The sequence below is a fragment of the Schistocerca americana genome, chromosome 6 (assembly GCF_021461395.2).
Source record: "Schistocerca americana isolate TAMUIC-IGC-003095 chromosome 6, iqSchAmer2.1, whole genome shotgun sequence".
NCBI lineage: Eukaryota > Metazoa > Arthropoda > Insecta > Orthoptera > Acrididae > Schistocerca > Schistocerca americana.
Window position 1 is genome coordinate 138,307,878 of NC_060124.1, and position 14,395 is coordinate 138,322,272.

At 37.6% G+C, this 14,395-nt stretch overlaps 1 protein-coding gene across 1 annotated transcript in view; it reads right to left on the bottom strand.

Annotated features, from left to right (window-relative positions):
* LOC124619363 (XK-related protein 4-like) overlaps nt 1-14,395 on the bottom strand; it is a 63,325-nt gene that overhangs the window by 23,433 nt on the left and 25,497 nt on the right. The window contains exons 3-5 of the mRNA XM_047145686.1: nt 3,033-3,253; nt 2,741-2,893; nt 1,401-1,680 (exon numbers count right to left, since the gene is read on the bottom strand). Of these exons, the coding sequence (XP_047001642.1) occupies nt 1,401-1,680; nt 2,741-2,893; nt 3,033-3,253 (654 nt within the window). The remainder of the gene's footprint in view (nt 1-1,400; nt 1,681-2,740; nt 2,894-3,032; nt 3,254-14,395) is intronic.

A 14,395-nucleotide genomic window follows, 5' to 3' on the forward strand; every position in this document is an offset into this window, starting at 1 on the left:
TGCATATCTAATTTTACACTATGTTGCCTCTTAGCTGGTGCTGAACCACCAAAACACTTATACGTATAATGGTTTTTTACTTACAGAAGCAAAAGTGGATTTAAAAAAATTGAACATAAAAAAACAAACTAATTACTTGTCTGTATGTTATGATTATGGTTCAGTAATCAGAAAAGGAATGAAACTATACTTCCCAAAAAATTCAGATATCTATCTTTCAAAGGTTCTGAGATAATGAGTCATCATCAATATTGCAAATTTAACACTGGAGGTATGGGATCTAAGACCCTTGAAGAAGGAAGAATTTCAAGGTGGTCAGAAATTAGTCACAAGCTCAGATTGGGTATGTGAATGGGAAACTGTGAGGACTGCGTTACAAAATCATCTCAGCATTCTTTTCAAACTGATTTAGGATAAAACTTGCCTCTTTGGTCAAGATCACTCTTAAATGATTTCATAATGATGCTTGATTCAAGGATAGCTAGAGTCAATCTCGATGGTGGAAGAAATTTCTGCTGGCAACAATATCCTGGGTTAAATTACAAACCTTTCTGCACTGTCTCGTCCAACAAAGTCAATGATGCATCCTTCAGATTCCAGTATTTAGTTCAGCAGCACTGGTGATGTTACTCAAGACAAGCAAACATGTGACAGAGCACACTATGTACTGGCACTGAGTACCAAACTTTCTGTTCTCTTTTACAAACGGTCATCAAAATTACTATCGCCACCATCAATAACATGATAGCATACTGCGCACACTCGTGAACACTACACATTTGTCCAGCAATCACTTTCGAAATGCAAAACTGCCAGAAGGACAACATCTAAACGGCTTGCACCAGTTAATGGACAATATGGAAAATAGATATACATTTAGCGGGCACATAGCATACCTTGTACACATGTGAAGAATAGCTGTCTTTGTGTTAGCAAGGTAAACATGTATAGCCAAAAAAATCACTGTTTAATCTTAGTTGAATTAAACAACTACAAAATAAATTAACATAATATGAGCTAAAGCCACTCTCTCACCACAGACACGTGATGCCCCATCAAAATCACCCGCTCGAACCATTAAACAGTGCAGCTGCATCAGATCCCAGCCAACAGCTTATTTAATTACTAATTATGTTGTAGACAACTGCCTTTTTGTGGGATTGTGCTGCTAGCTCAAAATCTGACTCATTTTCTCGCACCAAACATAAATTTTTTCTCACCTACTTTGCTGTTTATTTTATATTAATGCTGCTCACTTGGGCAAACGACAACATAATTTATCACTGTGTTAGCTGAAGCAATAATGAAGGATGAACATGAGATTTATCCACTAAAACTGTCCTGATCAGCATTCCAAGGCCTGCCATAATCATAATTTTGTTATGGAGTGTAATACTTACCACACAACAAGAGCACCAGTGTTTTCCATAAAGAACACCAAGTAATATGCAAGGTACGAATATCTAGTCGGTCCATCACGTGGGGCCACAAAAGTCAAAATATATGCAAATCCCAGAGCAGCACTAAAGAGCAACTCCTCGCAGCGGCTGGTACAGACTGCAGTAGGTTGGTGGCTCAGAGCCAGCCACGCTGACATCACCATCCAGTGAGCCAGGCAGACCATCCCCATCCAGGCAGGATAGAGCGCAGCCAGTAGACTCAAAGCCAGAACACGTGACACTGCAACAGGTATACATGGGGCATGAAGGCAACAACTTTCTTGTGTGATCTGTATATAGAATAGACGCTGCAACTGCATACTGCTGTGTAATACTGTTTCAACATTGGATAACATTCAGAACAACCTTCCACTACTCATCAGAGACTTGCCAAAACTTCGTGTTCATTTGGTCAACAGAAAACTCAACTAATTCTTCTCTTTCCTCCCTTGTCATTTATCTGTTTCGTTTCTCCACAACACTTACTTTTTTTAGTTTCACTTCTCATATTATAGGCCAGATTGTCTAACGGTAAAGTGTGCGCCTAGGAAACAAAATGTTGCGAGATCAAACCCTGGTTGAACCACAGTTCTTTTCAGTCTGCCTTTAACCTATCCTTTACATCTCAATGATGTGATGATCTGCCCGAAGAACAAATGGTTTGAAGTCCACGTTAACTGTAAGTCCCCTTCCCCAGTATGATCACTATGGTAGGTCATGGACGTACGTCATCGAAGGGGCGTCCAACTTAAAGACTTGCACCAGGTTGTTGAGCCACACGAAATTATAATTACTTCTCATCTCACTTCCCAACAAACCGCACCAATCTGTGGTGTGTGTGTGTGTGTGTGTGTGTGTGTGTGTGTGTGTGAGAATCAAGTTACAACAAGCAAGACCCAAGATGAAATGGGTACGTCAAAGTCACTAAGTATTCTTCTACCAATTTATTAGTGCTCAACTGATTCTCTTGTATGGCAGGTACAAATTAAACAGAAACAGTCATTGTGTCCAACCTAGTACTGTAATAACCAAACTGCTGGTACATGCACACAATACGAAAATCTCTCTCTCTCTCTCTCTCTCTCTCTCTCTCTCTCTCTCTGATCCACACACTGTTTTACCTATAGTTCATCACCATCCATCAAATATATTGGTAATTTAAAAACCACTGATAACTTACACAATTAATAACAAAATTAAATCAGTGCATGGCATTCACTTTTGTTCATTCATGTTCAAATAATCATATTTTCAACAGAAACATATTCAAGAGCATTTTCTATGAGGAATAAATACCGAACCTGCACTCAACAGATGCCAGCAAAACTGCATCACAGCTCCTTGCCATGCCAATTTTTCTTTATCATCTCTGGCAAACCTTACAGATCGATGGTAAGAGGTGAGTGACCAGGCAATAGATATTAAAGAGCACGCAACAGCCCAAGACTGGAGACCTGTAAAACAAGAGTTTCAACAATAGTGTGCAATTCATCTGTCACGAAGTTCTAACTTGTTTGACTGTGGTCTCTCTCTCTCTCTCTCTCTCTCTCTCATGCATATCAGTGAGAGGCACAACAAGCAAATACCACAAACCTTGAACTGGGCTCGTTTCTTGGATGTTTACAGCCGAAAGCAGAATCATAAGCTGAAGTACTGCTTGTGGAAAAGAATGAAGGAAACAGTGGAACAGTCTTAACAAGGAAGCATCAGAGTCTTCATCTAGCATTATTCTGTACAATTTTTGCTGTCTGATCCCATTTCCCAACTTCCCAGCAATCACACTCCGGCATCCATATGACAATGTGTCAAAATACCTACAAAGACATGAGAATAGTAATTAGCATATCAAAGTCTCTCTCAAAATGTATTTTTGCACTCTCTGTTATATGTTTTAATATCTTTGCAGATTACATATGATAAGATTAACTAGTATTGGTGAACAAAATAATTTATAATTACAAAAATAGTTTATAATCATGAGAAACTCAACATAGGCATTGGTCTCAAACTAAATAACACTACCATTAATTGAGGTCACCAACAAAAAAAACACCACTAATTCGATTAAAAAAAATTCTTTGGGGGTTTTTGACATGTAGTCTCACTTTCAGCCTTAGATTTATAAGACAACACAACTGGTGAATGATGTCAATGTACATGTTGTGGTCTTTTTCTGAAATACCATGTACTAATGACATGACATGACATACTTCCCTAACCATTCCCCCTGATGTTAGGCAATTTTTATGTTCATAGTATCACTAGAAGGCTACTGTTACTATTAAAATAGTCCAGTTCCACTACAGTAGTGTACTTCAACAGTAGTTTTAATTTGAGATGGTCAGTAGTTTGCTGTGATGTTACCATTTCTGCTACCAATGTAGTAGAGTATTTGACTTCAATGACTCGGTCATGCCTTGATGCCTTTGATATGTGGATGGGTTTACACCTTCACAAAATTATATTCTTCCCATTTCATGACTATATGGGTCTTCCATGTAAACGAGGAATAATCATAAAAAAATTAATTTTTCTGTGGGAATATTTTCCCCCGTTACATATGTAGGGTGGGCACTGAATTTTGTTGGAAAGATTGATTTTCCCCTCCAAAACCTATTGTTTACTTGTAGGAGCCATTGTTTTGAAGACTATATTGTTGAGTTTGTTCACACGCAGAAGATTTGATCAATTTCAAGATAAGAAAAAAATCATAACATTTATAATAATTCTTTATGGTTTATATATCACTTTAAAGTGCACAACTTCTTTTTTTTTGTATTTTTTAGAAGCATGATAAATACAAAAACATTTATATAACCTAACCCAAAATGTTTAACAAAAGTTACCAAACGCCAATTTTTTAAAGATTTTCACAAAATACATTAAAGTATAGAAACTTATATGCCATGCTGTCCTTCACATAAGTGTACCTGATAATTTGGTGTCTCAAATAGATTTCCTCCTGGAAGCCTTCTCCTAGTATAGGATATTTAATTCATGCAATGTGAGTTACCTTTATTTATGAAATTTGAGTTACCATAATTTTTGTAGGATTAGTTATAATTTTGAGCAGTCAGATTGGTTCTGAATTACATACAACACAACTAACAATATATTTTAACATATTTAATGTATATCTCCATATGCCACATGAAATCCCTTTGGGAATAGCTATTTCTTCTTTACAACAACCTGCAATTCTTGCAGAATGCCTTTAAGTGTAGCTGAAAACATGAGAAGAAGAAGGCAGAAATTGAAAAATGAAGGCAGATATGAAGAGTAAAATCAAACACAAGGAAACTATGAAAAAATTCTGGTAAAAGAAGCAGGAACAGGAAAATTGTTTGAGTAAAAGAGAACAAGAAAGGATTACTGCAGACAGGAAACGGAATGTTAGAGAAGAAAGAGTTGCCAAGTACAGGAAGCAGCTAAAGGAAGCATCTTCAGCTACACCAAGTAGTTCTGCCTCTCCACCATATATTGGGAAAAGCCATATCAAAAGTGAAACGTGTAATTCCAGCATCACCCAGAAAACAAAAATTTGTTATTAGAAGGTTGTATGATGCAGAAGCAGAAAGAATCTCTAAACAAAAAGTAAGTGATGAAACAATAAGTGCGGTGAGCAAATTCTATGAAAGGGATGACATGAGCAGGCCCCTGGATGCAAAGACGTTGTGACGTAAAAGATGAGAAAGGTAAGAGTAAGTTGCAAGTACAACACTTTGTGTTTTCTTTGAAAGAAGCCCATGCAATGTTTTATGAAAAAAATGGCAAAGTGATTGGTATAAGTAAATTTGCAGAATTAAGATCCAAACATGTCATGCTTGCCAATAAAATTCCACACAACATGTGTGTCTGCTGATTTCACGAGAATTTCATCTGTGCTATTAACTCTCTTCATAGCGTAGTACCTCTAATACCTAAGTAACACCAGTAACTGGCCAGAATTTTTTCTATGTGCAGAGCCTACAGCCGATTGTTGGTTGTGAAAGTGCGTGAAATGTAAAGATTTATTGGCAGTTAAACTTCTTGGTTTATGTACTGGTGTACAAGAGTACGGCGTAAATGGTATGTGTGGCAAGAAAGCGATGGCAGAATTTTGAAAGTAGAGGAAGAAGGTACATTACAGAATCTTATTGATCATATTCTTACCATGGGACCTAAATTTTTAGAGCACTGCTACTTTAAGAGTGAACATTCAAAGATAAGTGATAAGGAATCACTGCCTTCTGCGATGCTAACTGCCATGATGCAAATTGATTATTCTGAAAATTTTGCATGTGTAACTCAAGATGAAATACAAAGTGCACACTGGGAGCAGAATCAAATTAGTATTTTTACTGCCATGATTTGGCATTCAGGTAATTCTCACCCCTGTGTGTTGGTATCTGATAATCTGGACCACACAAAAAACACTGTCATTCCCTATGTTGAAAGACTTCTTCAAGAACTACCAAAAAATATTAGAGAAGTTACAATCTGGTCACATGGTCCTGCTTCCCAGTTTAAAAACAGATGTATTGCAGAGGCTATAAAAGTTCTAAGTAAGAGTCATGCCAAAAGAATTACACGGAAGTACTTTGCAACTTCTCATGGGAAGGGACCAGTGATGGCATTGGTGGGGCTGTCAAATGCCAAGTTTGGTCTCGTGTAAAAAGCAGGAAATGTGTTATAAACAAAGCAACAGATTTTATCAAAGCATTGTTGAATTCTTCTTCTAATCTCTCGGGCTTAATCAAGAACTGCAAGCCTTTCTTGAATATTTATAAAATTCATCACTTGGAACTCTATAATAATGGAGCTATAGGACACACCACTTCAGCAGCTGCAGAGGAAAAGACTAACAGAACAGAAAACTCACTAGATATACAAGTAGATGACTGGGTGGTGGTAAAATATGACAATTCATATTTTCCTGGTAATGTTACTAAAATTGAAAATGATGAGTTTAAAGTTGATGTTATGATGAAAGATAGGAAGTTCTGGAAGTGGCCCGAAATTAAAGATGAGATATACTACTAAAGACAAGCTTGTCAGAAGTGAACACTCCAAGTGTTGTAAATTCCCATGGTTATTTCAAATTTGACTGATCTGTGACAATGTAACACGAGTAACCTGTTCATTATGTTTTAATATTTATTTTATTAGAGATCAAATGTTTGGAACTTTGTTAAAATACTTGTAAGATCTTCTGGTATTGTGTGTAAAACTTACAATAAATGTTCACATAAAACAGAGCAGACTTTTGTATTTTATTTATCATATGCAAAAGCCATTTCTTGGAAATGTAACGTGAGTTACCAAGAATAATTATAAGATTTGGTTTTATAAATCCAGTAATGTAACAATTATTGTGATATAGGTTTATTGAGCATTCTGTATGAATTATGCTTTGAGGTATAAAAATATTGGATAGAAACATTTCCTTCTGTTAATTGTCCAAAACATATAACATAAACATCACTTTGTAATGTGAGTTACCATGGAATGACCCATATATACATTTTGATACACTATATGCACTGTCTTAAGGTAAGAAAGATTTAATTTGGATAATACTTGATCACAAATGGTAACCAATTGGCTTCTTGGTTGACTGGGTTCTTTTACTACGTAACAGCCCACCTGAACTACTACTAGGTTTCTTAGAGAATTGGAGGACGTCATCTTGTTCTCTCTTCACCAACAAAAGAAATTAAGGTGAACTCAGGCAGAGCAAACATATTTAGACAAGTTTAATACAAAAAGAGGAGTCGCAAGTACCCCAGATATTCCCTGTAAATGTTGTTTCACCTCAACAATCTCCACTGAAGTGCAGCAGTCCTTGAGGCTGGGATTTTTTCCATTGAGGTTGCCACTGCCCTTATGATCTGGGCAATTTATAAAAGACACACATTTCATCTGACACAATGTTCCACCACAGCACTGAAGTGGCAGTTACCAAAGCATGCTCAGAGCTTATGGTTGGTTACAGCGGACTGATGCTACACATTAGTCCGTGGCTCATAAACCTCAACAGGCTTCAATTATGTACTCAATTGGCTGAGTTCCCTGAGGTATGTGCCATTTGGTTCAACGGCATGTGGCTAATGAAATACCACATATCTAGTGCACATTACTCTAATAGAACAGTCATATCAGATAAGTTCAAATTTTTCTTTGAACATAAGCAGTGTAACTCTGAATTCATCTAAGTGCAGTGTAAACCACAGAGGTGAGCAAGTGTGCCGGGACTTACCCCAGTTCACTGCTAGTAGCGCCAAATCACTTTAACGTGTCCACATAAAGCGCACAAATACTGCACCATAATTAAGTATAAAATTAAAAGTAAAAATTTTATATTCAAACTTTGTCAACATATATTTTATTGTAATAATGTTTTAAATATGAAGTCTTAATGTAATTGAACTAATAGTTTCCATAAAAATAGAGTTTTAAGAAAAAAAATAAGTGGCACTAAATAATAAAGCTACAAAGTCAGAATTTGGTCAGAATGTGCCCAAGGAGCTCGTAGATAACTGGTGGAAGTTTCAAAGCAAAGAAATAAAAAAATCACAATCGGAATCCACATTTATAAGAAAAATTAAGGACACTAAATATTGAACATGTTGTTGTTGTTGTGGTCTTCAGTCCTGAGACTGGTTTGATGCAGCTCTCCATGCTACTCTATCCTGTGCAAGCTTCTTCATCTCCCAGTACCTACAGCAACCTACATCCTTCTGAATCTGCTTAGTGTATTGATCTCTTGGTCTCCCTCTACGATTTTTACCCTGCACGCTGCCCTCCAATGCTAAATTTGTGATCCCTTGATGCCTCAAAACATGTCCTACCAACCGATCCCTTCTTCTAGTCAAGTTGTGCCACAAACTTCTCTTCTCCCCATTCCTATTCAATACCTCCTCATTAGTTACGTGATCTACCCACCTTATCTTCAGCATTCTTCTGTAGCACCACATTTCGAAAGCTTCTATTCTCTTCTTGTCCAAACTGGTTATCGTCCATGTTTCACTTCCATACATGGCTACACTCCATACAAATACTTTCAGAAACGACTTCCTGACACTTAAATCTATACTCGATGTTAACAAATTTCTCTTCTTCAGAAACGATTTCCTTGCCATTGCCAATCTACATTTTATATCCTCTCTACTTCGACCATCATCAGTTATTTTACTCCCTAAATAGCAAAACTCCTTTACTACTTTAAGTGTCTCATTTCCTAATCTAATCCCCTCAGCATCACCCGATTTAATTTGACTACATTCCATTATCCTCGTTTTGCTTTTGTTGATGTTCATCTTATATCCTCCTTTCAAGACACTGTCCATTCCGTTCAACTGCTCTTCCAAGTCCTTTGCTGTCTCTGACAGAATTACAATGTCATCGGCAAACCTCTAAGTTTTTACTTCTTCTCCATGAATTTTAATATCTACTCCGAATTTTTCTTTTGTTTCCTTTACTGCTTGCTCAATATACAGATTGAATAACATCGAGCAGAGGCTACAACCCTGTCTCACTCCTTTCCCAACCACTGCTTCCCTTTCATGCCCCTCGACTCTTATAACTGCCATCTGGTTTCTGTACAAATTGTAAATAGCCTTTCGCTCCCTGTATTTTACCCCTGCCACCTTCAGAATTTGAAAGTGAGTATTCCAGTTAACGTTGTCAAAAGCTTTTTCTAAGTCTACAAATGCTAGAAACGTAGTTTTGCCTTTTCTTAATCTTTCTTCTAAGATAAGTCTTAAGGTTAGTATTGCCTCACGTGTTCCAACATTTCTGCGGAATCCAAACTGATCTTCCCCGAGGTCCGCTTCTACCAGTTTTTCCATTCGTCTGTAAAGAATTCGCGTTAGTATTTTGCAGCTGTGACTTATTAAACAGATAGTTCGGTAATTTTCACATCTGTCAACACCTGCTTTCTTTGGGATTGGAATTATTATATTCTTCTTGAAGTCTGTGGGTATTTCGCCTGTCTCATACATCTTGCTCACCAGATGGTAGAGTTTTGTCATGACTGGCTCTCCAAACGCCATCAGTAGTTCTAATGGAATGTTGTCTACTCCCGGGGCCTTGTTTCGACTCAGGTCTTTCAGTGCTCTGTCAAACTCTTCACGCAGTATCTTATCTCCCATTTCATCTTCATCTACATCCTCTTCCATTTCCATAATATTGTCCTCAGGTACATCACCCTTGTATAGACCCTCTATATACTCCTTCCATCTTTCAGCCTTCCCTTCTTTGCTTAGAACTGGGTTGCCATCTGAGCTCTTGATATTCATACAAGTGTTCTCTTCTCTCCAAAGGTCTCTTTAATTTTCCTGTAGGCAGTATCTATCTTACCCCTAGTGAGACAAGCCACTACATCCTTACATTTGTCCTCTAGTCATCCCTGCTTAGCCATTTTGCACTTCCTGTCGATCTCATTTTTGAGACGTTTGTATTCCTTTTTGCCTGCTTCATTTACTGCATTTTTATATTTTCTCCTTTCATCAATTAAATTCAATATTTCTTCTGTTACCCAAGGATTTCTATTAGCCCTCGTCTTTTTACCTACTTGATCCTCTGCTGCCTTCACTACTTCATCCCTCAGAGCTACCCATTCTTCTTCTACTGTATTTCTTTCCCCCATTCCTGTCAATTGTTCCCTTATGCTCTCCCTGAAACTCTCTACAACCTCTGGTTCTTCAGTTTATCCAGGTCCCATCTCCTTAAATTCCCGCCTTTTTGCAGTTTCTTCAGTTTCAATCTGCAGTTCATAACCAATAGATTGTGGTCAGAATCCACATCTGCCCCTGGAAATGTCTTACAATTTAAAACCTGGTTCCTAAATCTCTGTCTTACCATTATGTAATCTATCTGATACCTTTTAGAATCTCCAGGATTCTTCCAGGTATACAACCTTCTTTCATGATTCTTGAACCAAGTGTTAGCTATGATTAAGTTATGCTCTGTGCAAAATTCTACAAGGCGGCTTCCTCTTTCATTTCTTCCCCCCAATCCATATTCACCTACTATGTTTCCTTCTCTCCCTTTTCCTACTGACGAATTCCAGTCACCCGTGACTATTAAATTTTCGTCTCCCTTCACTACCTGAATAATTTCTTTTATCTCGTCATACATTTCATCTATTTCTTCATCATCTGCAGAGCTAGTTGGCATATAAACTTGTACTACTGTAGTAGGCATGGGCTTTGTGTCTATCTTGGCCACAATAATGCGTTCACTATGCTGTTTGTAGTAGCTAACCCGCACTCCTATTTTTTTATTCATTATTAAACCTACTCCTGCATTACCCCTATTTGATTTTGTATTTATAACCCTGTAATCACCTGACCAAAAGTCTTGTTCCTCCTGCCACCGAACTTCACTAATTCCCACTAACTTTAACCTATCCATTTCCCTTTTTAAATTTTCTAACCTACCTGCCCGATTAAGGGATCTGACATTCCACGCTCCGATCCGTAGAATGCCAATTTTCTTTCTCCTGATAACGGCGTCCTCTTGAGTAGTCCCCGCCCGGAGATCCGAATGGGGGACTATTTTACCTCCGGAATATTTTACCCAAGAGGACGCCATCATCATTTAATCATACAGTAAAGCTGCATGTCCTCGGGAAAAGTTACGGCTGTAGTTTCCCCTTGCTTTCAGCCGTTCGCAGTACCAGCACAGCAAGGCCGTTTTGGTTATTGTTACAAGGCCAGATCAGTCAATCATCCAGACTGTTGCCCCTGCAACTACTGAAAAGGCTGCTGCCCCTCTTCAGGAACCACATGTTTGTCTGGCCTCTCAACAGATACCCCTCCGTTGTGGTTGCACCTACGGTACGGCCATCTGTATCGCTGAGGCACGCAAGCCTCCCCACCAACGGCAAGGTCCATGGTTCATGGGGGGATATTGAACATAGAAACGTAAAAATTTGTTTTATGCTTCAGTTCACCTAAAAATAATAACTAAGAGACAACGTTAAGGTATCTCTTATAGTTTTTGAGTAATTTAATGAAAACCAAATTTGTAACTAAAATATGCCCATTCTAATAGATTAAATACCTGTAATATTAATGATAGAAAATTTTGGTTACAGCACATGATAAAACCTACTAAATAATAGAGCTATACCAAATTTTAGAACCGTAGTAGTAATTACATCCGATATAAGTTCTAGTAAAGGTATGGTTCAGAGGTAACGATCTACCGTTAGTTCCACTATAAAAAGTCTAGAAGGCAAAGTTTTTATTCAACGGAGCTGACACTTTTTCTGTGCTTTCAAACAACTTACCTAAATACATATAAAAATTAAGAAGATTCTAAATTAATTCTTAACTTTGTTATTAAAGATTATGTGTTCAAGAAAGGGGCCATTCAGAGGCTGCTGCCATATGCATAAGGCAGTAGATAACAGATGTTCCCTCAGCCGTCCACTGAGGCACATATATAAATACAGCCCAAGAGGCAGGTTCACTTCACACTCAGCCACTGTAAGAAACACATCTGTTAAACGTCGGATCGCACTCTGCCTCTGATGATGTCAGGGACAAACTGTGACAAAACGCATATTTTCCGTAATGATGGATTGTGAACTCACGAGGGCTGTACACCCTCATCGATTGCTTAGATTTCACTAAAGTAACTGTTGGTGTGCCGTCTGTGATAATTACAAATCCGCGTGGCAAGTTGAGAATATTATATCCACTTTTGTGGCGAGCATTTAGTTTGAACATTTATTTGAGGATTAGTAGTCAGGGCGAAGGACTATTTGGTAGGAACGCACTGTAGAGGTCGCCTCTGAACTGAGAATAGTGCTGTTTAAGATAAAAAGGTTTACTGTCAATTGAACGCAGTGACTTTCAAAGTGTTGTGCATGAGATACTTTACTCAATATATGTATGAGCTAGAACTTTATTCCTTCATTTATAATCATAGTCCTGATCCTGCTAAGTAGAAGGAGAATAAAAACATTTCTTTCATTGGGCTGGACCACAATGTGGCCGTGAAGACTGGAAACTAAGGCCAGCGTGTTCTCCAACGCTTTCTGGCTGACCACAAAAATAGTTGCCAGGCTCACGAGAGAAAGACAGCGTACTATACATCTATGCCATCATAACTTTACCTGCCGCCCCACAGTGTGGCTTTACCTTGCATGAGCTTGTGAGTTTTTACTGCAGAATACTTCTCTGGTAATTTTAACAGCCTACAGATCCACTCTAGGAAACTTTCAGCTATTTATGAGACATCCATATGCATTATTGAACTATCTGTCAGACAAGAAGAAACAGTTAGTAGTTTGTGGAGGTTTCAGTGTAGATTTCCTAAGATACAGATAGGAAAAATTAGCCAGGAGTATTATTTGGGTGTTTCAAACTAATTTCAGAAGTCAGTTGTTTCAGTTGCCTGAGACTACAGGTGTGTGTGTGTGTGTGTGTGTGTGTGTGTGTGTGTGTGTGTGTGTGTATGTGTGTCTCTAGCTGGCCGAAAGCTTTATTTATTTGTGACAGTCTTTTCATTGTGCCTATCTGCGACTCAGCATCGGCAACTTTCCTTTTCATAATATTGTTACATTCCATCCTGGATTTTCCACTGTTTAATTTCAGTAGTCAGTTTTCCAACTCATGAACAGCAAAATACGAGGGCACTGATTGACAACTTTTTTATAAACAGCGCTCAGGCTCAAACAATTAATGTGTACCAAATTGCTAATAGAGTATCTGATCAAGATACACAATTGATGGAAATAATCAGTATGGCACCTTACAACCCCGAGGTAGGTTCATAAAAAGCAGTGGGGCTTATTAATGAGAACAGGGTTTTAAGATTAAGCTGAGAGGGGTGGTATAGAATGAAATATATGTAGAAAGAGATGCTAATGTTAAATTCAATTTATTCCATTGTAAATTTGTGACAATATTTGAAACTTGCCTTGCTAAAAAGTCATCCAAAAGATCCATTTAAAAAAAATTAAGCTGTGGATAACTAAGGGAATTAAAATCTCATGTAAGAGGAAAATTTATATAAAGGTCAGAGTAAGTCAAATTCGACATTACTTGTATACTACAAGATATACTGTAGTATTTTAAGGAAAGTCATTAAAATATCCAGAAGTATGCATGTACTGACAGAAATAAATAATGCATATTAGATTAGTACTTGTTCCATAGATCATGAATACGACACTTCGTAATGATGTGGAACGTGTCAGGTTAATAAAAGGTGTCTATACAAGATATTACATTACACAAAAAATTATTTTGTGGGAGGTTGGGAAATTACCCACTTACTATATCCAAAAATTCATCTAATGAGTAGAAGGAGTTGCCATTAAGAGATTCTTTTAATTTCCTTTTAAATGCTATATGGTTATCTGTCAGACTTTTGAAGCTATTAGGTAAGTGACCAAAGACTTTTGTGGCAGCATAATATACCCCCTTCTGGGCCAAAGTTAGATTTAACCTTGAGTAGTGAAGATCATCCTTTCTCCTAGTGTTGTAGCCATGTACACTGCTATTTTTTTAATTCGTTCGGATTGTTAATAACAAATTTCATAAGTGAATATATATATTGTGATGCTACAGTGAAGATTTCTAGCTCTTTAAATAAGTGTCTGCAGGATGGTCTTGGATGAGCTCCAGCAATTATTCTGATTACACGCTTTTGTGCAATGAACACTCTTTTACTCAATGATGAGTTACCCCACAATATGATGCCATACGAAAGCAGAGAATTAAAATAGGCATGGTAAGCTAATTTACTCAGATGTACATCGCCAAAATTTGCAATGACGCTAATAGCATAAGTAGCTGAACTCAAACGTTTCAGCAGATCCTCAGTGTGTTTTTTCCAGTTCAACCCCTCATCAATGCATACACCTAGAAATTTTGAATATCTTACCTTAGCTACCGATTTCTGAACGAAGTCTATATTTATGAATGGTGTCATTCCCTTTACTGTGTGGAATTGTATAT